This window comes from Procambarus clarkii, chromosome 27 (genome assembly GCF_040958095.1).
Source record: "Procambarus clarkii isolate CNS0578487 chromosome 27, FALCON_Pclarkii_2.0, whole genome shotgun sequence".
NCBI classification, from domain to species: domain Eukaryota; kingdom Metazoa; phylum Arthropoda; class Malacostraca; order Decapoda; family Cambaridae; genus Procambarus; species Procambarus clarkii.
Genome location: NC_091176.1, coordinates 1,443,177 through 1,470,847, shown reverse-complemented (window position 1 = coordinate 1,470,847; position 27,671 = coordinate 1,443,177). Strand labels below are relative to the sequence as shown.

The 27,671-nt window shown below is 43.0% G+C and overlaps 2 protein-coding genes across 4 annotated transcripts in view; one reads left to right on the top strand and one right to left on the bottom strand.

Moving 5' to 3' along the window:
• The window catches only part of LOC123762803 (sialate:O-sulfotransferase 1-like), a 70,992-nt gene extending 69,238 nt beyond the window's left edge, over positions 1 to 1,754 (top strand). For all 3 annotated transcript variants that reach the window (XM_069332225.1, XM_069332226.1, XM_069332224.1), the window contains one exon: positions 283 to 1,754. In XM_069332225.1, the coding sequence (XP_069188326.1) occupies positions 283 to 460 (178 nt within the window). In that variant the 3' untranslated portion in view covers positions 461 to 1,754. The remainder of the gene's footprint in view (positions 1 to 282) is intronic.
• A 2,677-nt stretch (positions 1,755 to 4,431) lies between these two features.
• The window catches only part of LOC123762711 (putative leucine-rich repeat-containing protein DDB_G0290503), a 35,088-nt gene continuing 11,848 nt past the window's right edge, over positions 4,432 to 27,671 (bottom strand). Inside the window, exons 2-5 of the mRNA XM_045749418.2 lie at positions 11,115 to 11,183; positions 8,280 to 8,387; positions 7,864 to 8,094; positions 4,432 to 6,630 (exon numbers count right to left, since the gene is read on the bottom strand). Of these exons, the coding sequence (XP_045605374.2) occupies positions 6,103 to 6,630; positions 7,864 to 8,094; positions 8,280 to 8,387; positions 11,115 to 11,183 (936 nt within the window). The 3' untranslated portion in view covers positions 4,432 to 6,102. The remainder of the gene's footprint in view (positions 6,631 to 7,863; positions 8,095 to 8,279; positions 8,388 to 11,114; positions 11,184 to 27,671) is intronic.

Here is a 27,671-nt window from a genome sequence, read left to right as displayed (position 1 = left end):
CAGTGGGAGAGGTGAGGACCCTGAAGGCAGTGGGAGGGAGACTGAGGGAGGGAGAAACAGTGAAGGAAAATTAAGCTTATGACTATTTGTATTTACAGTACTGAGTGTAGGGATAATTCTGGATAATTTCCCCTTATACGTATTATTCTGGATAAATTCCTCAAGATACATTTCTTCATTATTAAATTAATAAATACATCTGCATGAGTTATAACTCTCCAACGCCATATAAGCTCGTCTGTGCTGGGTAACTACTGCTGTTTAAATGTAGCTCTTGAACAGGTTCACCAAGAGCAAAGTGGGATGGTTCATGACCAAGATGTTCAACAGCATCATGAGGTACACCAGGGCAGACCCCATCACCAGGATGCTCCGTGACTCACACACCCAACATGTTCAACACCCTCCAGTCCTGCCTCCCTCCCTGGCTAACCTGTCATCAAACCCCACCATAAGGTGATTGATTTCCGTTGTCAGGGACAGGAAGCCTGTACTTAGCCTTGTCGAAGTCCCTCTAGGCCAACTAATGACCTGACCCAGGATGCCACCCACAACAGTTTGCTTACTCTCGAGTATGTATGTTACCGCTAGATGAACAGTGACGTCAGGTCCTACCCGGGTGCCCCTGGGTATGACCATATATATAAAAACACTGTAAAGTGGCCAAGTAAAAGGTTCTTTAATAAATAAAATAACTTTTAAATCCTTTAAAAGAAACACAACAGTGATTAAGGATTCAGCAGGAGCTGTTATATATGGATTGACAGAATCCTTCGTGTCATATAGTGGGGCCCGTGGACGGGGGCACGGCAGGCGCCGGGCGTTATATGTGGCGGGTCCAAATGTCATTGAGAAGTAGTAATGTGGTATTAGCGAAAGTGTTAGAGGAGAAAGTCTGAGTAACAACCTCGTAAGGCTATACAATGTTAGCTCTCAAATGGTGAAACCCACGTGAACAAGACATGGTTAACAAGCCATATTATCATTGTCCTCTGATGCCATATTGAATATGAATGGCTAAATGGTTTCGTGTTGAGCTTAAGGTCTATCAAGCACTGGAAGGTCATTAAGACAACACAACGGCTTACTGACCAGCCAGCAAGCATACTTTAGCCCTGGACACAATACCGGACTAAACTTCTTGTACACACCAAGACGCGGAGCATACCTCCATATACCCTCTGTGGGGACGGTGGTTTACCACTATAGATAAAAAATATATATTACTGCTATTGCAGGTATGAACAAAGTCTTTACAAGATGGACATACAGAAAATGGGAAAAATGTCTTAAAATGTGCGCTTGGTGAGCCTATATTCAAAAAAATTTCATTATTATTTATGTATGTATATTAATTTAATTAAATTATATATTATAGATTTATGCAAATGTAACGGGTATTAGAATGTATAAAGTGAAACTGTTTACCAAATAATATATTGAGACAGTCACCTGGAGTACTGAAGGGACTCAAACCCGGGACCAGGGAAGTGCCAACCGCTTACTCTACCACGTTACCACCACAACTTGGTCAAAAACTATACCACCGGGACGCTGGTGCCACCACGGGGAGTCTGGAGGCCGCTGTTGAACTTGGTGTAAAGTGTTACTTATAAACCCCAACACTGTGGTGCAGGCACAGTACCTCAACACTTTATGCTCCAACTTCTTGAAATACTTTTATTTGATTTTTTTAACAGTCTCCGTGGTGTAGTGGTAAGACACTCGCCTGGCGTTCCGCGAGCGCTTTGTCATGGGTTCGTATCCTGGCCGGGGAGGATTTACTGGGCGCAAATCCTTAACTGTAGCCTCTGTTTAACTCAACAGTAAAATGTGTACTTGGTTGTAACAACGATTCTTCGCGGCGGGGATCGTATTCCAGGGACCTGCCCGAAACGCTACGCGTACTAGTGGCTCTACAAGAATGTAACAACTCTTGTATATATCTCAAATTTATGGCAGGTATATATAAAACTTGGACTGGCTTCAGTAGAGGCATCTAGACTCCTTGTGGTTCCGTGGAATCCCAGTTGTATAACTGTATAAAGTTTGGATGGTACAGTGGTAGAGTAAGCGGCTGGGAGTTCCCTGGTGCCGTGTTCGAGTCCCCTCACAGCTCCAGGGGATTTTCTCATTGCTATATATTACATCAGTGGTATTTTTTGTGTGAAAATCATGTAATTTCCGTATTTGTTGGCATATATTGTGGAAAAAAAAATTGTAGTATATTTAATCATATATTTATTGACTGTGATGTCCAAGTGGTTGTTTAGAGGAAAACATGTGATTTGGTTCATGTAAATATGTAGTGTGGTTGTGGTGGACCAATCACGTCGTTGTATCCCCCGGCTCATTTGTCACTTTCCCAAGTGTACATAACATGAGGGACACACCTAGGTGGTGGAGGCGGGGCTGTGGTGAACTCTCCACGACCCACACATTACCCTCACAGACCAAGGGGCTCATGGCTTACCCTTTAGTCACTTATTTAGTAAGGATGGTGTAGAAGCAAATTTAAGTTTAATTAAGTTTTAAGCTTCATTATTAGTTTTGAAACATGCAATCATAGAGTTGATTATCATCTTTGGTTGCCTTTGATGGCAGTAATATGTTGAGAACTGCAACTTAATCTATGAGACCTGAGAAAAGTGAAATTCACGCCAGTTATTGTATCAGCCAATAAAGTGAGCAGACTAGAACAGAGGCTCTGCTACACGCACCTCTGGGAGTCTACACCACCTGGTGAAGCAGAGGGTACACAGGCTCTGCTACACGCACCTCTGGGAGTCTACACCACCTGGTGAAGCAGAGGGTACACAGGCTCTGCTACACGCACCTCTGGGAGTCTACACCACCTGGTGAAGCAGAGGTTACACAGGCTCTGCTACACGCACCTCTGGGAGTCTACACCACCTGGTGAAGCAGAGGTTACACAGGCTCTGCTACACGCACCTCTGGGAGTCTACACCACCTGGTGAAGCAGAGGTTACACAGGCTCTGCTACACGCACCTCTGGGAGTCTACACCACCTGGTGAAGCAGAGGGTACACAGGCTCTGCTACACGCACCTCTGGGAGTCTACACCACCTGGTGAAGCAGAGGTTACACAGGCTCTGCTACACGCACCTCTGGGAGTCTACACCACCTGGTGAAGCAGAGGTTACACAGGCTCTGCTACACGCACCTTTGGGAGTCTACACCACCTGGTGAAGCAGAGGGTACACAGGCTCTGCTACACGCACCTCTGGGAGTCTACACCACCTGGTGAAGCAGAGGGTACACAGGCTCTGCTACACGCACCTCTGGGAGTCTTCACCAGCTAGTGACCAACCGTTGTGTCAGCAGGACTACTCTTATACGTTACATCACTATGTTGCTGAATGTGCAAAGCCTCAAAATTCAGATATTATTATGATTGCTCAAGAAATGTGTAAATATTTCATTGAAAGTGATGTACTGCCAGAAATCGTGGCCAAATATCCAAAGTTTGTTTACTGTCCGACAGCACACACACCTGCCACAGCTGTCGTCCACTGTGTGTGTGTGTGTGTGTGTGTGTGTGTGTGTGTGTGTGTGTGTGTGTGTGTGTGTGGAACATTACTGACGCCCTAACACACCAAACACGTCAATTGCTCTGTATGCACACTGTTCTCAGCTACATCTTGAAACACTTGTCTTGTAAAAGACTATTGGTGAATATACATAATATATACATTAAACTGTGTTACTAACATGGCAAGATTTTTAGTTGCTTTGGTAAATTAATTTTAAGGTTCCTTGTGCCCACGGGATGGGGATGGGGTCCACTCCCGCCCACGGGATGGGGTCCACTCCCGCCCACGGGATGGGGTACACTCCCGCCCACGGGATGGGGTCCACTCCCGCCCACGGGATGGGGTCCACTCCCGCCCACGGGATGGGGTCCACTCCCGCCCACGGGATGGGGTCCACTCCCGCCCACGGGATGGGGTCCACTCCCGCCCACGGGATGGGGTCCACTCCCGCCCACGGGATGGGAATAGCGTGCATAATAAATGAACAAAATGATACGACACAATCAAAATGAGTGATACGTTGTATGTTTCTAAAAAAATAACATGTACACTAATCATTTTACCCATTTTTGTGTCAATGAATATATAGTGTTTTGTGCAGGGCCAGTGTGTGTGTGGGGGGGGGGTCACGATACCATAGTTGTAAATACTAGCCACCCCTGACCCCGTCAGTGTCCAGCCCGTTGTCGGCGGGGCGCTGGTGGGCGGCTGCCGGAGCCTGATGATGGCATTTGTCCGTTTGGAGCCTCGTGATCCTGCATCCTTCTTTACTAATTTTGATGGAATTACTTATTTAGCCATTCCAGGATGCTGTTATATTTATAGTGATGAAAAGGGAGGAGCATGATGACCTAGCATATGCCTTAATACAGCACAACACGGTTTTTGTTTTATTGACAAGCATATACAGTATAGGCTACACAGCATTGTGCTGCTATCCTAGTCTATATGGCTATATAGTATACGTCGAAGCTAGCTAGGTTCACCTAATATCCCCATCTCGCAGGATGGTTTGTCATACATGGGGTGAGAGTAGAGCCTTTATATAGTCTGAGCTGGCAAACTTCCGGTGGAAAATAAAGATATCTTTAAATATTTTGATGACCAGACCACACACTAGAAGGTGAAGGGACGACGTCGTTTCGGTCCGTCCTAGACCATTCTCAAGTCGACTTGAGAATGGTCCAGGACGGACCGAAACGTCGTCGTCCCTTCACCTTCTAGTGTGTGGTCTGGTCAACTTACCTTAGGCACGTTGTGACTCATCGCCTGCATCTTTAAATATTCTTTAGTACGTAAATTAGTTACAAAGCTCCGAATATATTATGTCATTGGTCTAATTTAAACTCTTAAATTTAAGTAATTGATAATTGGACATTTACAAGTATATAGATGAATTTATTTTAGGTATTTTTGTTGCAGTTTGCAGCTGAAGTGATAAGGGTTAGGAAAGTCGTTAACTGCCGTAAGAAACGATATTTCGGTCTAATTGTTAAAATCATTGTCGGGCGAAAGCCTTGTGCTGTCCGCACAGGAAGGAAGGAATTATCAGGGTGGTTGTGGTTGTTGTTTCAGATTCAGCTACTCATAACAAAAAGTTCCAAGTAGCACGGGCTATGGTGAACCCGTAAGTGGAGGCTCTTTGGCTCCAATTATAAAGGGAAAGCACCAGACTATATAGCACTTACTAGTTAGTGTAATTGCTATATTTGGATATCTCAATAGAACAGTGTAAATTTAGTGTGTGTGTTTGTTCTTTGCGTACAATAAACTTTGCACAAAGCAACGTCAGTTCACTATTTGCAAACGTTATAATCCATTTGTTTTAATTGCTCAATATAACGCTTATATCCCCATGCCTTATACAAACTACATATCATTAGTTGTGGGAAAAAATATTTTTAGAATTTTGCAATAAGCTACAACTCATAACATTCAGTATATCTCTAGGAGTGACAGCACACCAGTAAGTGTGTGTGTGTATTAGTTAGGCTTACATGCAATAAGGTACATGAATATTTGATAAAAGTCTGACAGCCTATCACATTAATTATACGATGTAGTAAAATATCATTATTCTATTTATTTGTCATTACTTTATTATTATTTATTTATTTATTACATTGTTGATTGCCTAGTGATTAAGACTTGTAAATAAAGTTGAACTTTAATGGAAAATACTGAATTCCAAAGTTAGTAGCATATATATCTCTCTTGAACAGACCAGACGTCCATGCTCTTGATCCATTATTTATCTTGGTGTACACAGTTTTGTGTGTCGTGCACTACTCTCTCCCACACTATAAACTCTCTCTGCCACTATAACTGATAGCACAGAATGCGCCTTACTCGCACAGTTGTGCTTATGGGAAAAGAACCACGTGTTGAAGCCATAAATTCCTTTCATTAATTTTCAGATTGTGTAACATTAGTCAAGAAAGATGACTTTTCCCATTATCTCAGCATAATCAAGAAAATACGACATGTAATGTCCACCGAAGAAAACGAATACAGTATAAATTATTTGGGAAAACAAAGTTAAATTAATTTATTCCGCTGGAATTTCAACACGATTGCTTGAGTTTATAGGATTCATGTTTGATTCCAGAGCAGTGTTGTCGGAGTCCTTAGCTAGATATGACTGACGGCTGGAGTGAGGGTACTGGCACAATGCACCACGGGGAGTGTGACATGGCGCCGCCACCAGCTCCACACCATTACCCTTCCACATCAAACACAGTTCGGCTTCGTGTCCATCTTCCTCCTCAAGAAAGGAAGCGGCGCCCACTGTCACCACAACAGGAGCACCTGTCACCCATCTCCACGTCTCTTCCACCCGTCTTCCACCTACCCAGTAGGGTGATGGAAGTGTGGAGTTGGTGGTGTGGAACAAATAGAGGTGACGGAGGGTGGAGTCGTAGGGTATTGTAGCCAAGTCGCCGCCGGCGTCTCTACACAGTTTCCTGCAGCCCTGCCAGGAGGCGTCAGCGCCAGGGAGAGGAAGGAGACAGGAGCCGTCCACCATGGAGTACTGGGGTGGACACCCGGCCGTGGCAACCCTCACCACTCTCTCAACCTGTAACATATGTAAAATGTTTTAGTTCTTGTTCGGTGTTGGACTTCAGGGCCGTCAACCACAGGACAGTCAGGGGTGGCGTGAGGTACTCTCACGTATCTAACATTACAGCTCCAACACTTTAACAGATACGAGACTACAATATGGCTCCAGGATCAATGGATAAAGGATCTTTAAAATTAGAACTAATTTAAAACAAAGCAGCGATATAATGTTTTTTAGTTGTAATTGATCAAATTTCTTCCCAAAAAAATGATATTTTGGATTATCTTGAGGTGATCTTGAGATGATTTCGGGGCTTAGCGTCCCCGCGGCCCGGTTCTCGACCAGGCCTCCTTTTTTGTTACACATCCCCAGGAAGCAGCTCATAGCAGCTGTCTAACTCCCAGGTACAGTCCCTATTTACTGCTAGGTGAACAAGCACATCAGGGTGAAAGAAACTATGCCCATTTGTTTCCGCCTCCATCGGGGATCGAACCCGGAACCTCAGGACTACGAATCCGAAGCGCTGTCCACTCAGCTGTCAGGCCCCCATAAACAGGCCCATCCAACAATAGATTACAAAGATGCTTTAGTAATTTGTTTAAAATTTTGTTACAACTCAACAGCCACCGAAGATGGAACCCGCGAATCTTACTAAAGAGAAGCTGTAACAGTTTGGGTGATCCCTTACACCGGGAAGATGGATCGGTGTAGTTTGAGTCCGGTTTGGTTTATTATTATTATTTATCATTAATTAATTAATTATAATTCTTTATATTGGTAAAAAGTACATATATACAAAATGAGTTACAAGCAGAATGTTAGATTTCTATATAGAGCTTGTATATAATGTTTCGTTCACCTGGGCATTAGGAGACTCGAACCGTCGACCCTACATGAGTGAGGCCGAAGCTCACACGAAGCTTTTAGTATATACTGAGCCTAAAGCACCCAATGCGCACAGTGTATCGCGCAGGAGGTCAGAAAACAAAACTTAAAAACTAAGACTTAAAACTGAGATCAGAAGCATGAGTGTTGTCTGGGGGCAGAGTTTGTTATTGTTAGGTTAGGTTAATTACTTTGGGTCAGTAATTTGCAGTCTATCATACCAGTTTGCGTTTCATTATGTGATCACTGGATTACCGTTCATGAAAATAACCAGCATAGGTTATTTACATGAATGGTCCAACAATCGTACATTTTAACGTACTCTTAATTTGTAGACATGTATCGCAGCTCCGAGCCTCTTACCTGAGTCAGTTTCCTCTCAAGCTGCTCGGCCACGGTGTGTAAAGCAGCAGAGAGCTGGTCGGCGGTGGCTTCTGCAGAGGCGACGGCGGCCGAAGTTACAGTTGTTACTGCGGCGTCCAGGTAGCCCAGGGAAGTCTGTCGCAGCTTCTCCAAGGTGCGGGAAGATTTCGACAGCATCTCCTGCACCGTACGTTCAACCCGGGAAGTCATCGACGCAACCTCCGACGACACCTATCGCAGAGGAATGGGTTATACTGCCCCCTGCCATAAATAACACGGTTAAACTGCATAAAACAGGATGGGGTGCCTGTAGTAAAACACACAAGCAGAGTCCTGCTGTGTGTGTGCCGTGCTGGATGTGTTATATGCATGAGTGTGGAGGAGGAAGGAGGACACGTGGCGCGAGGAGCACTAACCTGCTGGGCGTGCATGTGGAGGCTGGTGGAGTAGTAGATCCTGAGAGCGGACAGTTGGTCTGAGAGCCGCGTGAGGTGGTCGACCAGCGCCCCCTGCATGCTGCTCACCTGTGGCAACCCTCCCAACAGTTACTCTCCGACACCACACTACTAATGAGTAGTCTTAATTAAAGGTACTGTAAAACCTTAATCACTTAAGAGGTCACATGGAAAATAAAATCAACAATTTTGGTAAAGCTTAGACAAAATAAAAAGGGAAGGATATTTGAAGGAAACTTGAAGACATTCACAGTTTGTCTTCAAGGTAACATGCATACAAAATGTATCCCCCGTTATGTTGCAATATTTTATAGAAAATGAACTTATTATATAAGTTTGCATTGATACAGTCATAAGAAAGAGAGCGTCTTTGTTCAACAATTTTTTTCAAGTATTGAATTTTCTGTAATTTCTAGATTATTCAAAGTCAGGCCAGTTAGTTTTGAGCACGTGACTGGCGCTCATGCCATCAAGGACGGTCCTTTGTTCTGCCTTATAAAGCACATAACTTTGTTAGATTTTATATTTCTAAGCCAAATTTTAATGGCCATCAAAATATTGCTATATTTCGTTTTTTCTTATGAGACATTATATTACCAAGTTGCTACAATATTTTATGCTTAGTAACTTTAATTATGGTTGAGGTCATCATCTGCCTTTGTTGACAATCCAATAGGTGGGATTGAATACTCAAGAGGTTCACAATCACATACACTCCAGGGTTCGATATCCGGGAAGGACGACGCGTTTGAGTACTTTACATCAAATACATCAGTTGGCTTAGCAGTAAACGGGTACCTGTGAGTTACTCAACTGTTGTGGACCGTCCTGGGGATCTTCACGCCAGTCATTTGTTCACCTAGAAGTATATAGTCACTGAGGACTGGACCAACTGTCCTGGGTAAAGTCAGCTGTTGACCTTAGGAAGACCTTGTTAAGTCTAGCCACCCCCCCCCCCCTCTCCCCCCGGTCAAGACATCTCTGGACATACGATATTGATTTGACACTGAAACAAGTTTGATAACCCTGATTTAATGTTGCTTGAACATATTTTGTCCGCTGTGTTATAACAGGCTTCAGGTCCCCGATAACGGAGAAGCATTTTCTTTCATTACTGCAGTTCATTAAAAGGTTAACGAGCCCGGCAGCTCTAACCACTCATGCTTACGATTAACTCGAGTGTTTGCTAAGATTTGGTGGTGGTCTGCTGACCAACACTGTGCCGACCTCTCATGTCATGTTGAGGCCATTCTTGCCTGTAACATTAAGATGAAGAAGGATGCAAGCATTGTGCTCAGCCCCTGAACAACCAAATGTTGTTCAGCCCCTGAACAACCAAATGTTGTTCAGCCCCTGAACAACCAAATGTTGTTCAGCCCCTGAACAACCAAATGTTGTTCAGCCCCTGAACAACCAAATGTTGTTCAGGCACTGAACAACATATTTGATTGTTGTTTTAACTAGTTGATTTTTTTTATTAGACTATTTTTAACTGAATTCCTTGATTTTTCAATTATTTTTAACTAGTTGATTTCTTTGTTTTTCACAAATGTGACGAATAATAAGTTTTATTCCTACAACTGTTCAAATTTGTTGCATGTCACCTTTAAGACTTTGTTTACCAGTCATTTTTTGTAATGATCTATTTTAGAATCTGTTTACTTACTCATAATAATGTTTTCATTTCATTACATATTGATAAGCACCACAAGTATTGGTCAAACACATAATAAAACCGTACATACGTTGGTTAGTACAGTGAAGCTCGGTATCTATATTATTGCACGAATTCACTGTTACATTTACTTAAACAGCGCACACTCTGCAACTTCATGATCTTCATAGTTGCAATGTTACCCTAATTACAGCAGTTACAAATTATCTCATATTAAAAGCAAACTTACAAGATTTCTGAATTACCATAAATAATTAGTGAATCTCCTAATGAAGGAACACACTGAAACACTCGTCTGACAGTCTGTCTGCCTGACGACTCATTTCACTCAGCATCACTGACATCTTCCCTTCAGATTTGGGAATAATGATGTCTGACGACCTAACGTTTAGGGAGCATAACCAAGCAAATAGTGCGTCAGCCAGAAAAATGATAAGATGGATTACGAGAATTTTCAAATCCAGGGATCCCATCACAATGGTTGTACTCTTCAAGTCACTTGTGTTGTCCCGTCTCGAGTACTGCTCAGTACTCACTTTCCCCTTCAGAGCAGGAGAGATTGCTGAAGTAGAGGGAATACAGAGAACATATACGGCACGCATAGACGAGATAAAGCACCTAAATTATTAGGATCGTCTCAAAGCTCTCCAAATGTACTCACTAGAAAAGAGACGAGAGAGATACCAAATAATATACACATGGAAAATACTGGAGGGCCAAGTACCAAATCTACACAGTAAAATAACAACGTACTGGAGTGAACGATATGAAAGAAAATGCAGAATAGAACCAGTGAAGAGCAGAGGTGCCATAGGCACAATCAGAGAACACTGTATAAACATCAGAGGTCCGCGGTTGTTCAACGTTCAACGGTCCTCGGTTCAAAGAACTCCCAGAACCCCATGAAGCAGGTATCAAGCAGATGGAAGTGCTTCGTCTCAGATGGAAGCTTCTCTCAGACAACTCTCAGCATCTCTAACATCTTCCTCTCAAACGACTCTCAGCATCACTGACATCTTCGCCTCAGACGATCGGTCAACACTCGCAGCATCCGCCAGCTGTAACCTATACACAGAGTGGCATCCCAAGAGTTGTGGGTTGTATCCTCTTTCACAACTCACGGTGTCGTCCAGTAGTCTGAAGGGTCGGTCGCTGTATGTGATGGTTCCGTTAGGAGGCACCTCGGCACCCTGTCAAGAAGGGACTTAATGAATTTAAATATTATAGATATATATATATATATTAGGGGTACCACCTTTGGTGCAATTGTAGGGACCCATAGCCTCGAAGAAGAAAATAATGAGTATTCAGAGAAGACCTTGTGGATTCTCACTGAACACTTTAATCTTTTCTTCTCCTATGAACCCTATTATTGTTTTTTGTATATATATATATATATATATATATATATATATATATATATATATATATATATATATATATATATATGTCGTACCTAGTAGCCAGAACTCACTTCTCAGCCTACTATGCAAGGCCCGATTTGCCTAATAAGCCTAGTTTTCATGAATTAATGTTTTTTCGACAACCTAACCTACCTAACCTAACCTAACCTAACGTTTTCGGCTACCTAACCTAACCTAACCTATAAAGATAGGTTAGGTTAGGTTAGGTAGGGTTGGTTAGGTTCGGTCATATATCTACGTTAATTTTAACTCCAATAAAAAAAATTGACCTCATACATAATGAAATGGGTAGCTTTATCATTTCATAAGAAAAAAATTAGAGAAAATATATTAATTTAGTAAAACTTGGCTTATTAGGCAAATCGGGCCTCGCATAGTAGGCTGAGAAGTGAGTTCTGGCTACTAGGTACGACATATATATATATATATATATATATATATATATATATATATATATAATACACAATGACAATAAAATTGTAATGAGACATTGTAACCCCCCCTATAAGAGTTTTTTCTTAAACTGTTGTGCAATATTATAACTTAAAAATGTATCAAGTAACTTGATCTATTTTTCCAAGGGCTGAGTCTAAGTTGAATAGAGAAGGCCCACCCCCCCCCCCCCCCGGTCCAGCCGACAGCCTATCTCGGTGGCTGTCTGCTGCCCTGCTCTGCTGTGCTGTCTCTGTTGTCCTTTTGCTTATTCCTCTTGAATCTACAGCTCCCTCAGTATTTATTGTGAAACCTAGTAGCTAACTCCGCCCACAAGTAGATAGCCCCAGGCTCTCTACCAAGCCACACCTAAAACTGGCTGCTTGTTTGAAGGCTACCAGGCTACAATTATCAGATTAGCAGAAGCAAGGTGAAATTCACATGAGCTGACCTCAGGTCAACTTGAGGTCATTAACGCTTAGAGGTGTGAGTTTCAGGCCGACAGAATGGCGCCTCTCAAATCCTTGTCTCTGACTCATGAACTATATATATATATTAAATAAAACTAAATAAAACACCTTTACGGTGTTTCATAGCGTGTGCTGCTTTTATGTGAAACAGATGGCGCAGCTTTAAAAAAAAAATGCATGTTTTTACCTGTTTCAGGTGTGGCATCTAAACAGTAGGTATATAAAAACATTTGTGTATTTGAAAGGAAAGTTGTGTCAATTTCAAGGTAATTGGTGAAGAACTTTTGGAGATTACAGCATGTGTTGCTCTTACGTCCAACAGATGGTGCTGTTTTTCAAAAAAGCATGTTTTTATCTGTCACAGGTGTGGCATGTATATAGAAGGTATATAAAAACACGCTCATATACGAATGGAACATTGTGTAAACACAATGATCAATGCAATACTTGGCCTACTATGCAAGACGCGATTTGCCTAATAAGCCGTTTTCCTGATTTTATATATTTTTTCTAGTTTTTCTTCTTTATGAAATGATAGTTATTCATTTCACTATGTATGAGTAAATTGTATTTTATTGGAGTTAAAACTAACGTAGATATATGACCGAACCTAACCAACCCTACCTAACCTAACTTAACCTAACCTAAACTAACATAACTAAGTCAATTATTTATGTTCTTAATATAATATAATATTAATGATTCAAATAAACTAATTGGAAACAATTTATTGAAAAAATAGAAAATCATTCAGCCTATTAGGCAAAATGGGCCTTGCATACTAGGCCAAGAAGTGCATTCTGGCTACTAGGTACGACATATATATATATATAGTCAGATAAGGCAATTGAGTATTCAAATTAAAACCAGTAGTTTAGTCAACTAATAATTATTACCAAATTCCTATTCATCAATAATTTTTGGGCGATAGGCTATAATTAAATAACCTCTCCAAATATGTGCAGAGGGTAAACCCAGTAGGAGATAATTTAATACAGTCTACTCAATTATACAGCCCATTTAATTCAATAAATATATACAATAGCTACCAGCTGGGAAAATTCCCACATTTATGGTCCTTCGAACCGGATAGTCAAAATTAGGCTATCCATAAATAGCCAGTGTATATAAACTATAAGGTTCTCCCTGTTATAATTTCCTAGTCTAACATGGCCAACCTCAATCAACAATTAAAGTGAACAAGACCACAGCTGCTATTCAATACCTGGTCTGATGAATATTCAGGTCACCAGGAGCTACAGCTCACAACTATATAAGTAATATTAGCAGCAGCACTTGAGTGGTCCCACCATAGGAGGTTGTGGTGAGAAGGTCATACATAGTATATATCTATATATTTCCTGTATTCAATATAAAATAATAAAAACCAAATAAGATATTGCACTAATCCATTTCTGCACATTACTGTATTATAAATAAATGCTAACCCTAAAATATGGGATAGAACAATATTAGGCTAGAGCTGAACTAAGTAATGGTCAACGTAGCCTAATCCATTATTTGTGCTGACCTGATGTAAGTTTTGGACTGCAATTGTCTAGTGTTGTGCTAAAGATTGCACAGCCTAACCAACATTTAAATAGTGTGCAGACCCCCCTAGAGGTGTGGGATTTATTATTAAACATGAGTTGTGTTATAAATTTAATTTCTTATCACCATATTATTATATATTTCATCTTTGAGTGTTACAAAGTATCTCTACTCCATCCGAAGGTGATTATGATGAGCTAACCCTAGGGCTACCTGTAAGAATACCAAGTACCACTCAAATCTTTGTGTATATTTAACATATATGTGCTAACCTCTACGTAAGGTAGGATAAAATAGCCTAGTTGCGGAAAATTATAACCCTAGGCTATTATTACCAAATATTTGCTCAAAGTTTATGAGCCAGTACGATGTCCAGTTATTTCCAGTAATTTCCACTATGAAATCATGGTGCCAACCAAACCAAATTCAGGAGATTTTTAACAAAGAGACCAGTGCATAGTAATGCAACGTGAACATCATAACAGCATGAACAAGCCACGTGGAGCATGAACAACCCACAGGCACGGCGCCAGTTAGGTGGCGGCAGACAATGGAAAAGTTACACCTCTGTACAAGTTAACCATGGGGACAGGTCAACGGTCACAGAGTCACGAGGAGATCAGAGTTGATGCCGTCATGATAATTTACAGGGATTAACCCCCACATCAAATGCAAACCTTCATGTTTAGCTGGGGAGCAGGAGATCATGGAAGAAGGACAGTAGAGTGGGTTAAGCCCAGTAGGACGGTGTGAGTGGACTCAGGGAGGGAACATCATCTCCAGGAGAACTGTGGAGCACCATACGAGTAAGTACAGCTCTCTTGAACCAAAGCACCTCATTCAGTACCCTTTTCCTCTGGTAGGAATTAGTTAGGGAAGTGTCTATTTAATTATTTCAAATAGTCATATATTTTCAAGTGTTATTAAATGTGTATTAATGGTTCCGTGTCGTAGTGATATTGGGCCTACCGTCCCCTTTTCCTTTGGTGACCTAGTGTCCGTAATTATCCAGTACTCCTCCCCCTGTCTGTCCCTTGTTGAGGTGTTAGTATTGGATGTGTCCTGCCTTATTCTTGTGTACTCTATAGTTCCCAAGTGGTCAGGATTAATCGAGTGACAGACCAGGATCCTTGTACCATTCAATTGTCCCCTACACCTGTCCTTGGTAGGTTTATACCATCTGCAAGGCCTACGAATCTCACTCTGGTCCCCTGTCCGGTACTCAGGGTGGTGGCAGCGTTACTTGGTAACTCGTACGAAGGCTGTGACTACGAATATTTTTATCTTTCTATCTCACTCTCCCTCACTAGTTTCTCCCTCTTCCTCACTAATGTCTCACTCGCTCTCCCCCCCCCTTTCTCTCATTCTCACTCTGCCCCCCCCTCTCTCTCTCTCTCTCTCTCTCTCTCTCTCTCTCTCTCTCTCTCTCTCTGTGTCTCTCTCTCTCTCTGTGTCTCTCTCTCTCTGTGTCTCTCTCTCTCTGTGTCTCTCTCTCTCTGTGTCTCTCTCTCTCTGTGTCTCTCTCTCTCTGTGTCTCTCTCTCTCTCTGTGTCTCTCTCTCTGTCTCTCTCTCTCTCCGTACTTTGTTTACTGGTTTACATTCTCGTATGACAGCCCGAGTGTTAGCATCTTACATGATCGGTAGAGCATCTGTTATTACCATAGAAGGAGGGGAGATTGCATGGTTATTTCAGTGGTAGTAGCGGGGGTTGCGCAATCGAGATATTACAGACTGTGCTACAGACGAAATGTCCAGCAACAGTATGTTGTAACTCAGATCATACGTGAGTCACTGAGTCACAAAGGTCATGTGACTGGACAACTTAACAAGTGTGATCAGTTAACTCAGTCAAATGTGACAGTCAAAGTACTTGAAAGCAACATAGAGGTGGCTAAACAAAAATTACAGAACTAATGAGGCTGCAGATAATTATCTTCAAAACCTCGTGCAACAAAATGCTGAGCCAGACAAACTAGACACCTTCCAGGCTGAAACGGAACATTTTGAGGAGGCTGTCCTAGATCGTCTGGATAAATTACTATAGTTTTTAGAACGATTAAATATAAACTCTGTTTCTCCAAATGCTCTAACATCAAGTGAAACTAATATACCTGAACCAATCAATGAAGTTCATCTTCTTGCCATTGATTTACCTCAATTTGTTGACCAGACCACACACTAGAAGTTGAAGGGACGACGACGTTTCGGTCCGTCCTGGACCATTCTCAAGTCAAATTGTTACCTCAATTTCATGGCAGAGATGACGAAAACTTTCAATGTTATTAGAACACGTTCGATTCACTAGTGAACTTTAAAAGTCCATTAACAAAACAAACAAATTCCTTTATTTGTGAAGTACCCTTAAGGGAGAAGCAAAGACTATCTGATTCTTGATTGATCATCTGATTCCAAGTGAAGACGACTATGATACTACCATACAGTTGTAAGGAGTCAATTATTGTAACAAAGAAATTGTTATAGCTAATCCCTACTATAAACTGAGAGCAATGCCTACACCAGATACGACACCTGAAGCTCTTCAAGAGTTTAGACTCCAAGAAGAGTGTCTAGTCAAATCTCTTGGTGCCAAGGTAGATAAATGTACCTAAGGCAGAATGGGTGTTAAAATTAGAGATTCTGAGAAAATTTCCCAGAGATATTCTAGCCTCCATCTGCTCTCATTATAGGACAGATATCGTATCCCTTGAAGAGATTTTCGAGGATTAAGAATAACTATCAATCGGCTGAAATCTCATGACAGAATAACATCTGGCACTGACAGGTCAACTACCGATAAATCAGTGAAACCAAAAGGTACCATAAACAAAACTAATAAACATGAAACATCCACTACTACTCCAAGATGGTAAAAGAGCAGTGTGGGTACATACGCAGTGGATCCCTCCCAACCTATAGTCAATGTGGCACCCAAAGAGGTGACTCCTAAAACTACTGTAGGAAGGAGAGACTGTTCTGTCAAAGGGGACATTCATCATATCGCTGCTAAATCTATCCTGATCGTACTTCCAGAATAAAACGTCTTAAGGAGCTGCACCAGATGCTTAAAACAACACGATCCCAGTTGTAGATCCCATGGTTTAAAACAACACGATCCCAGTTGTAGATCCCATGGTTTAAAACAACACGATCCCAGGTGTGTAGCTGTGCGACACAGCTACACACATGCGACAGGTGCCATAAGGGTCAACATCATGCTGTACTGTGTGGGAACACTAGACCTAGGTCACCCAAACCCCAGGTGGAAGAAGAAACTTCTACCACAGTGCAGTACTGTAAGGTACGACAGGATATAAATGTACTAACCATCAAGTCCGACAATAATGGGACTTTACCCACTGCTCAATTACACCTAACAAATAAAAGGTCCAAGATCACCACTCATGGTTTATTTGATCAGGAATCACAAAAGACGTTTGTCACACAGAAAGTAGCAGATGCCTTAAAACTCAAAACCGTACGTAAAGTAAAATTGAACACTCAGGGTTCCTAATGAACACAGGGCCCTAAGAATATAAGGTAGTAAGACCACTAGTACGCCGCACCGGAGGGCAGCATGTTGAGTCCATGACGTCGACTAATATTTACCAGGGAACTCCTGCATCGGAAAGCTCAAGCAGTACGCTTCCCACAGCAGTTTTGTGGGCAGAGGATGCCCGGCCACCGGGCAGCGCCGTCAGTGGAGGCATCCTATCCGGTACCCCATAAACAAACTCCTTCATCTACGGCACCCAGATAGTGGAAGAGCGCCACGGGACTGGAAGCACCCGGGCATCCCGAGAAAAGCCCAACACCCGACCCTTACGGGGTCACGACCTCGGCAGTCTGAACTAGGCTCCCCCTAGACTGGGGCAATGAAGAAGGGGGAATCGCAGGGGATGCAGGTGTGGCATTATCCCTGCCACTAGGCACTGGAGCCGAGGCCCCCCGGTGCACATCCTTCTTCAGCACCGTGACGAGATCCTGATCACCATGGGCAACCCCCCCACCACGGGGATCCAACAGCAGGAGGCACAGGAAGCAACTCGGAGCCACCTCACAGCCTCGCCATCAATGGTGGGGACTCCAGAGCACCATACTCCCCCACCTCCTCCGAGGGCACACCATGAAGGGGAGACATACTCTGAGCCCGTCACGATTGCTTCAAGACAGGCCGCACCACCCCACTTCTACCAGGCGCCTCCGCAGGCACAGCCACCATCACTGCATCCACACATTCCACACCCATACCGTCCGAAGAATCCACAGAGGCCACATCACCCAAACTGTCAACATCATCTAGGGAAACAGCCTCAGAACACCGGCGCGCACATTTCTGCAAAGGTATGGAAGCATCAGAACAAAAATCGTCAAAAAACACAGGCATGGCAGGCACCTCCCCCAGCCGAAGCACCCCCTCCAAAACAGAAGTACCCACGGCCCCAGAAGCAGGGATCACATCCACAGGCGGGGGCGGGACATGGACCTCCACTTGTTATACTCAAATTCTGTCAGTTGAAATGTAACCAATCACAGGCGAGTAGGCCTCTGACGTCATGCCAGACAGAGGAGCATCAAGCATGCTCCCAGCAGCCGGAGTTATCCTCACAGACTCAGAGTAGAAGGACCTCGGCTAGGCAGATATATACCTTGCTATCTCAGTCAATAAATATATACAGAAGCGACTACTGTGTCTACCTTCTACCCGAAAAAGGCAAACGAATACTGGTAGCAGCAGTGGGATCCAGAAATTTTTTTCTGGAAACAAAAGTTCAAGTACCCAGCATCGCCTCGTGTTCCAGCCGCCACCGCCACCGCCATAAGCCGCCATCCTGCCACCCACGCATCAAATATTGTGCCAGACCGGGGTCCTGCCATCAACCACTACTCCAGGCCAACGTTTCAGAAGTAAGGGTCAATATTTTCCTGTGAGAACGCTCATTCATCAGTGAGGAGGAAGGAAGCTTCCCGCGCCAGCCATTTTTTTTAACCTTGCGCCACCACGTGGGAACCTGCACCCACCACCACCACCGCCACCCAAGCTGACAGAATTTGAGTATAACACACTGGGACATCCTTCACTACACGCAGTGCAGGTGACGACCAGACACCTACACACATCCGCTCAACAGCCCCAGGGGCCATCGCACTAGAACCCGCCTCAGAACCCGACACCGACGATGGTACACTACACTTTAGCAACAATGTCAGAGTGCGGAAGCTATCAAGCATACCAGCACAGTGCCTGGCAAGGTCCTTGTTCCAATGAACACTTAACACAGTCGCAAACTGTTCAAAACAGGAGGTCAAAAGATCGTCCTGAAATTCGAAGGGGGGCACCATGCAACGCCACATACGTTAAAATGACACTAAGATTCACCACTTAACAGAACTGACGGTATCAGAGAGAAGATAAACACGCTCCTTATACCACCCGAGAAATGCCTGAAAGGCAGCCTGGTGGTGGAACTTAACCACAGCACGGTTGCCCTGCAGCAGCTGGATGCCCAGTAAGTCCAACAGCTGCACACAGAGCACGTCCACCAGGGTGACACCAACCAACAGATGGTCCACCGGCACCGTAAAAGCCTGACCAGCCGACAATGTCCTCTTCACTGGGGGCCGAGAAGTCCCCATGGCAAATCCAACCATCACCCTGTCAGTGGCAAACCACCACCAGGCAGGGTGACCAGCAATCGTCCATCATAAACTTTAGCTAGGAGCGGAGAGACTTCAGAAGTGTCCGACCTGGCCAGGTAGTTGCCATCCATCTCCTGGGTCAGGTTACCATGGAAGTTGGACCATCAGCAACTTCCTGTAAACCATTTCATGGCACTAAGTCAATTAAAATCACAAATGTTGCATTTAAATAGAAAACCTGACAAATTAAAACTGTACCATGAATTGATTCAACAACTCGACAATAAATTCGTCGAACTTCTGGAGAACGATAATCCTAAGGAGGGACACAATTTATCATCATGCCATACTAAAGGATTCAGTTACCACACCTATAAGGATCGTGTTTAACTGTAGTGTTAAAACAAAACGAAATAGTGTCTTGTTGAATAACTGCCTTCAAATAGGTCTGAGCCTGACTCAGAGGCTCTATGCTGTACTGTTAAGATTTCCCATAGGAACTTATGCATATACCTTACCTTGAGGTGCTTCCGGGGCTTAGCGTCGCTGCGGCCCGGTCGTCGACCAGGCCTCCTGGTTGCTGGACTGATCAACCAGGCTGTTGGAGGTGGCTGCTCGCAGCCTGACGTATGTGTCACAGCCCGGTTGATCAGGTATACGGCCGACATTAGTAAGCCGTTCCTTTGAGTATGTCTACAAGAAGAAGAAGAAGACCGTAATTGCACAAAGTTCCTCTGGATCAAGGATCCCAGTGATACAAACAGTGAACTAGTCACATACAGATTTGCATCAGTTTTGTTTGGTGCTACTTCTTCACTGTTTCTATTTCAAGCAACCTTAGATATGCATTTGAAGAAGTCTAATAGCCGAAATAAAACTGAAATTAGCAATAACCTGTATGTAGATAATTTCCAGAGGACCACCAGTAATGGAACAAAACTACTGGAGATATATCACGAGGCTGACCGAGAGTTGTTGGGAGCAAATATGCCTCTCCAGTTGTGGGCATCCAATAATCGCTAATTAAATCAACTAATTGAAGATGAATTTCCCGATTACATAGTGCCTCAGAAGTTAAAAGTACCTGTTGTAGTATTGGACACAACTTTAGATGAATTAACTATTAAATCAGTGAAAACAGATACCACCTATTTAACTATGAGAAAACTGTTATCACAAGTCAGCAAACCGTTTGACCCTTTGGGAATGGTAAGTCCCATATTAATTAAGGGCAAACTCCTCATGCAGGAATGCTGGCAAATTAAAATAGGTTGGGATGATCCATTATCAAATGACTTGCAAGAAAATGGCAGCAATTAACAACGGATTTAAGTATTCTAAGTAACCTTAGGTTTCCTCATAATACTATAATCCCTGATCAACCTATCAAACTGCATGTGTTCTTTGATGCCTCAGGAAAGGCGTATGGCACTGTAGCCTATCTAGTTACCAATGAACAGGCGACACTGCTCACATCCAAAGCTAGAGTGGCTCCGTTAAAGAAACGGTTATTGCCACAATTAGAATTAACAGTGCCCTACTGTTAGGAGTTAGATTGGCTCATTATCTGACCAAAACATTAAATAACCTCCACTTTACAGAAACAGTGGTATGGTCAGATAATGACTCAGTCTTACAGTGGGCAAGGAATAACAATAACAAAACTCCCTATGTAAGTAATCCCATTAGGGAAATAAAGGAACTGTCAGCAGGGTACAAATTAAGATATGTACCTACTAAGGAAAACCCAGCTGACTATCTATCCAAGGGACTGATGTTAAGGCAATTAGCGAAAACCAAAATGTGGTTCAATGGACCTCAGTGGCTAATCAGTGACCAGTGACCTAAGCAAAAGCCACAAGTCATAGTGACCAATGTCTCTCTTCCCACTGAGACACCAGTTCCACTTGGGATTCTGGCAATTGATCCTAGTCAGTACACTTGAATTAAGTAAATTACCAGGTGTTACACAAGTAGTATTTGATTTCCTGAACAGAATGGGGATCAAACACCAATTTCCTAGCCCATTAAGGTACTGGGTCAAGGGAGCCCAGACTGAAACTTATGGGAAGGATTGTGAAAACCTCCCTGACAAATTAATAAAGAATCTAGGTGTTTGGTTTGACTCAAACAATCACAACATACTAAGGTGCGGAGGATGATTAGCACATGCCAATTTTGACCTGGATGCAAAAAACCTAATGTTCCTCCCCCGACACCACATTATCAGCCGACTGATTGTGTTACACATACACAAACACGGCACGTTACATGGTGGAGTATTAGGTACTCTTACCGACCTGAGACAACAGCTCTGGCTTCCTGAAGGTCTTCAGACTGTAAAATCTATCATAAAATCTTGTATAATCTGCCAGAGGTACGACGCTCGGATGTGTCCTTATCCTGGACCTCTACCACTCCCTAGAGAACGAGTTGTTCACCTTCGTTTCTTTGAGACCATCTTTGATTACACAGAAGCATTAACACTTACAGGCACCAAGGATAAGGTTCCAGTGAAAGCATACATTTGCCTCTTCATTTGTGCAGCCACAAGAGGAGTACACTTAGAACTGACTCACGATATGAGTGCTGAATCATTCTTACAGGCATTCCGCAGGTTTACAGCCCGTAGATCCTGCCCCAAGTTGATGATTTCTGACAATGGGTCCAACTTCGTGGCAGGGAAGATTTGTCTGCGAGAAACATGGAATCACCCAGAGGTACATGCAGTCTTGAAGCAAAAACAGTGCCACTTGGAAGTTTGTACCTCCAAGAACACCGTGGCACGGTGGGTTCTACAAACGAATGGTAGGTATGTTGAAGCATGGTCTAAGGAAAGCCCTATACTGCCAAAAAATTAACCTACAGGAACTCCAAACCGTTGTCATGGAAATAGAAGCTAGAGTTAACCACCGACCACTGACCTACCTCTCTGACGATATCGCGCAGCGAGAACCACTGAGTCCCTCCCATTTGATGTATGGGGGACTTCTTAGTCCTCTATTATCATTAACGAATGAGGAACCTGAAGATCCTTCATATGTCAGAGGGAGTGACTTAATCCAGAGTTACAAACACCTCTCAAGGGTGATGGGGCTGTGGAATGACGTGTGGACTCGAGTGTCTAATTGCTCTGAGAGAGTATTACTATGGAGCAGGCAGCCCATACAATACAATTAACTTAAACCCAGGCGATATTGGCCTGGTGAATAGTGACGGATCACATTCAGAGTGGCCTATAGGCAAAATCGTTTCTGTGCATCTGGATCACCAGGGAGTCTTTAAGAATAGCGAGGGTGAAGAGTCGAGGCACAACCACTCTTAAGACACTATAAAAATTGGTTCCCCTGGAATTAGCAGGAAATGAGGTCACTCAAATCTCAAATATACCTGCAACTCCAGAAAGGAACATTCCTCTAGAAGTAAATACACGTCCAAAACAGACTGCTGCACAGCAGTGTAGAATTAAATTCAACCAATATTTTAATCATTAATAGACCTAGAAATGTCCAAGTAAGCAGGATAGAGGAATCACTTAGTTTTCCCCAACCTGTAACTCTAATATGGGACATACTTACTGACATACAGCCCTATTACTAACCCAATCTTAAGTTTATAATTTCGAGGGAAAGTATCAGTGCACGTCAGTACTAATCAATGAACTACGACCCACCCGTGTTTCTCTCCCCCGGAATTTTGTCGGAAAAATTGTTGGGGGAAAAAAAGGAGGGAAAAGGTTTCCCTCGCATTGTCAATAAAAGGCAGAACATTGAACCGATCTCGACGCGTCGCATGATCGGGGAGGGAGGGAGGAGGTGACGCCATTAAAATCAACAAAAGTCTTGCTTACGAGCACGCTCGTATAAGCTACACGAAAATTTCCTGCTAGTCAGTGTTGTAGGACGCAAATCTCATATCATCAGCTCGCCTTCACTAGTTAATTGGGAAGTGTTTTATATCCATTTAACTATTATTAGTCTACATTTATGGCCATATTTAATATGTCAAGCGGCTAGAATACATAGCAAACCACCCGGAATGGGTAAGCTTAAATTAACTAAATGAATTCTCCATAATATTTTGCCTCTGATATGACGGTCATATATTGGTGGTAGTTTATTACTATTGACTGTTTGACAGGTGGAACTGAAGGGAAGGAGACAATAGCAGCAAGCTTCCTGGTACAACACGTGACGACGCTATAGCCTGACCACGAGAATCGGGATCAGGAGAATCTAGGAGGATCAGTTTGTGTGATCTTTCGTGTCCATGTCTGGTTCACCAGGCACCATCCTACAATACAGCTAAGCTGTTACTCATTTAATTATTACTAACCTTTTTGTAGACGAACCATTAATAGTAAATTTCTACCAATCGATTAATTTCGATTTGGTAGGCTATGTAATTAAACCCCCCAAGTTGTGAAGGGAGGCTCCTAGCATTTTCTCTCATTTTCAGTGTGCCTCCTTACCTTTTGTCAAGTCTGATAACCTGCTCATTCACAGTCATCTTCCTCCTGATATAACTGGTAAGTTTTGGCTCAGACTTAGCCTTATATGTAATATCATTCTCGTACTGCTTCTCTGCCACTCTCCTAGTTTCTGTTTTACTCATTTTTGGCATCGTTGTATGTATTGTGATTTCCTTCTGTGTTCTCTCTCTTTCCTTCTATATATACTCTATACTATACCTCTTTTGCTTCCAGACCCTGTTGAACTATTGGCAAATGCTCGTCTTGCTTCCCTCAACCCTTAGTGATGGTATAAATCTTTCTTCAGTTTCTTTGAGTTTGTCCGATATGTAGTCATCATGTCCTGTGTTGATTTTCCTCTTGAGTTCTCTTCCACATTCTATCCTTCCCAGGAATTATTGACTTTTTGGTATTCTCCTCTTATGTATGCTAGCCTTATATTTACCCCCATGTTGCACCTTTTTATGGTCTTCATTGTCACTATATGTTCAAAGACTAAAACACAGTGGTCACTGGCTCCTAATGACATTTAATAGTCAATGTTGTCAACGTCCATCTCATTCTGTGTGAAGACCATGTCTAGCCTAGCTGGTTGGCCTCCACCCCTTCTAATTGTTTCCTTCCTGACATGTTGCATCAGAAAGTTCCTTTAAACTAGTTCTACAAGCTGTGCTCTCCAGGTTTCATCGTCTCCTCTTAGGTACATTGTTTCATAGATGATTTCGACATGGTTGAAATCTCCCATTACCGAAGCTTTGCTTTCAGTCTATGGACGTCTCTGCAGTTGTTTGCCACCTCCAAAGAAATCCTTTCAAAGAGTTATGTAGTGTTATTGCAGCTTCTAGGCATGTTGCTGGCGCACAGTTTACAATGGGGTCAACCCAGCTAGATTCTTTGTGGGCATAAGATGATGGTGGTTGGGGTGCTAGTTCTGCAAGAGAGACTCATTTGGTGGTGCAGTGTATAAAACTGGGATCGTGTACCCTTGCCTGTTGACCTAGGTAATCAGTAGGATTTCTTGCACTAGGTTGTTAGATGCCACTGAAAAAGACAGGAATGCTGGAGAAAAAAAAAAGTAATTGAAAGGTTAAAGGCTTTTTCTATTTGAGATGGTGCTACATTGCCTTTCTGGCTTGGTGCCTTCTTTGATAATTACTTACTCGCTTTCTAATAATGATTTCAGTAAGCTGTCGTACACCTCTAGCTTAAGGCTATTGAAGGATGACGAACATCTAAGAAAGTACTGTAAATGTATAGCTCTTGAAATAGCACTTTCTCTGTAACTAGCTGACATTGTAACTATAAGGTGTGAAAGATAGATGAAATTGTTTATGTAATAATCTAAGATGAGGTCTGATAAAGACCTTTTGTGCCCTCTGTAATGCTTTTTGCGCTACCGTTCACAGGATGGGTATGGGGTACACAATAAACTAGCTGCCTCCGGCGGCAACAATCAAATAAGAAAATATATAGATATATGTGACATATTAATGTGATCATTAAGGTAGCATTACTGTTCGTGCATTGACAGCCACATTGAAAGAGATGTCTTCCTACCCATATACTGAGAGCGTTGGAGCTGAGTACCCCCAAGTAAGCATGTAAAGGCTTTTGCATGCCTTATTGGGGACTGTTGGACAGGCTAGCCAAGGAGCTAAAACTCAGTCCTGCGAACATTAAAAAATATCACACACACACACACACACACACACACACACACACACACACACACAAGTAGCAATGACGATGGAACAACTTCCTACACTTGTGGGGAGTGAGGGTGAAATTGGATATAAAAAAGTGAGTTTCAAGGTAATGTACTCAAACATTGATGGGATTACCAATAAAGCAAGTGAACTGGCAGAAAGGGCGCAAGAAGAAAACCCTGATGTAATAGGACTCACGGAAACAAAATTGTCAGGAGTCATAACAGATGCTGTGTTTCCAAAGGACTACTATATAGTAAGGAAAGAGAGGAGGTGGAGGAGTGGCCCTGCTGATAAGGAAGGACTGGAGTTTTGATGAGATGGAAATTCCGGACTGTGACAGGTTCAGAGATTACATAACAGGAGCTATAACAATGGGTGGACCTAAGATAATAGTGGCAGTCATTTACAACCCTTCCCTAAATGACAAAAACCTAGACAGGAGTTTGATAGGAACAACATAGTAACCATTAATATAATAGAGAGAGCAGCTTCAGTTGCCTGCAGGAATGGCTCAAGACTCTTAATCGTGGGCGATTTCAACCATGGAAAGATAGACTGGAAGAATGGGGACCCACATGGTGGTACAGATACGCGGAGAGCTAAACTCTTGGAAGTGGCAACAAGGAACTTTCTGACCCAGCATGTCAAGGAACCCACAAGAGTGAGAGGCAATGATGAACCAGCTAGACTCGACTTGATATTCACCCTGAGTGAGTCAGAAATAAGGGAAGTCAAAGTTGAAGCACCCATAGGAATGAGTGACCACAGTGTACTGATTTTTGAGTACTTGGTGGAGGTAGGGATAACCTACCCAAGGATGGGATCGGAGGGGGAAAAGACTAAATTATCGAAGAGGAAAATTTGACGAGATGAGGAACTTCCTCAGGGGAATACCGTGAGAAACAGAACTTAGAGACAAGAATGTGCAGGACATGATGGATTTTGTCACCCAGAAGTGCCAGGAAGCTGCAGACAGGTTTATCCTGGTCCAAAAGGAGAAAAACGAAAAAAACTGAAAAACCCATGGTTCAACCAGGAATGTAAGGTAGCAAAGCAACTGAGTAAAAGAACATGGAGAAACTACAGAAATAACAGAACACCGGAGAGCAGGGAGAGATACCAGAGGGCCAGAAATGAGTACCTCAGAGTGAGGAGGGGAGCAGAGAGACAGCATGAAAATGACATTGCGAGTAAAGCCAAGACCCAACCAAAGCTGCTCCACAGCTATATCAGGAGGAAAACAGCAGTGAAGGAACTGAGAAAAGGGGAGAACAGATACACAGAGAATGACAAGGTGTGTGAAGAACTCAACAAGAGATTCCAGGAGGTTTTCACAAAAGAACAAGAAGCCCCTGCACTAAATGAGGCGGCGGCAAGCCAAGCAACCTTGGAGGAATTTGACTTCACCAGTGATGAAGTCAAAAGGTGTCTGCTGGAGCTGGATGTTACAAAGGCTATCGGGCCTGACAGAATCTCACCATGGATACTAAAGGAAGGTGCAGAAGCACTAAGTGTGCCATTCTCTATGGTGTATAACAGGTCACAGGAAACAGGAGACTTACCAGAAAGTTGGAAGACAGTTAACGTAGTCCCAATATACAAGAAGGGTGACAGGCAAGAGGCAGTGAACTACAGGCCAGTTTCCCTAACTTGTATACCATGCATGGTGACGGAGAAGATCGTGAGGAGAAAGCTCGTAGAGCATCTGGAGGGAAATAACCTTTGTAACACACCACCAACATGGGTTCAGGGATGGTAAATTGTGCCTCACAGGTTTAATAGAATTCTATGACCAGGCAACAAAAATTAAGCAGGAAAGAGAATGGTGGGCCGACTGCATTTTCCTGGACTGACAAAAAGCCTTTGACACAGTACCCCATAAAAGGCTGTTAAAAAAGTTAGAGCATCAGGCAGGAGTAAAAGGTAAGGTGCTCCAGTGGATAAGGGAGTACTTAAGCAACAGGAAACAGCGAGTAACGGTGA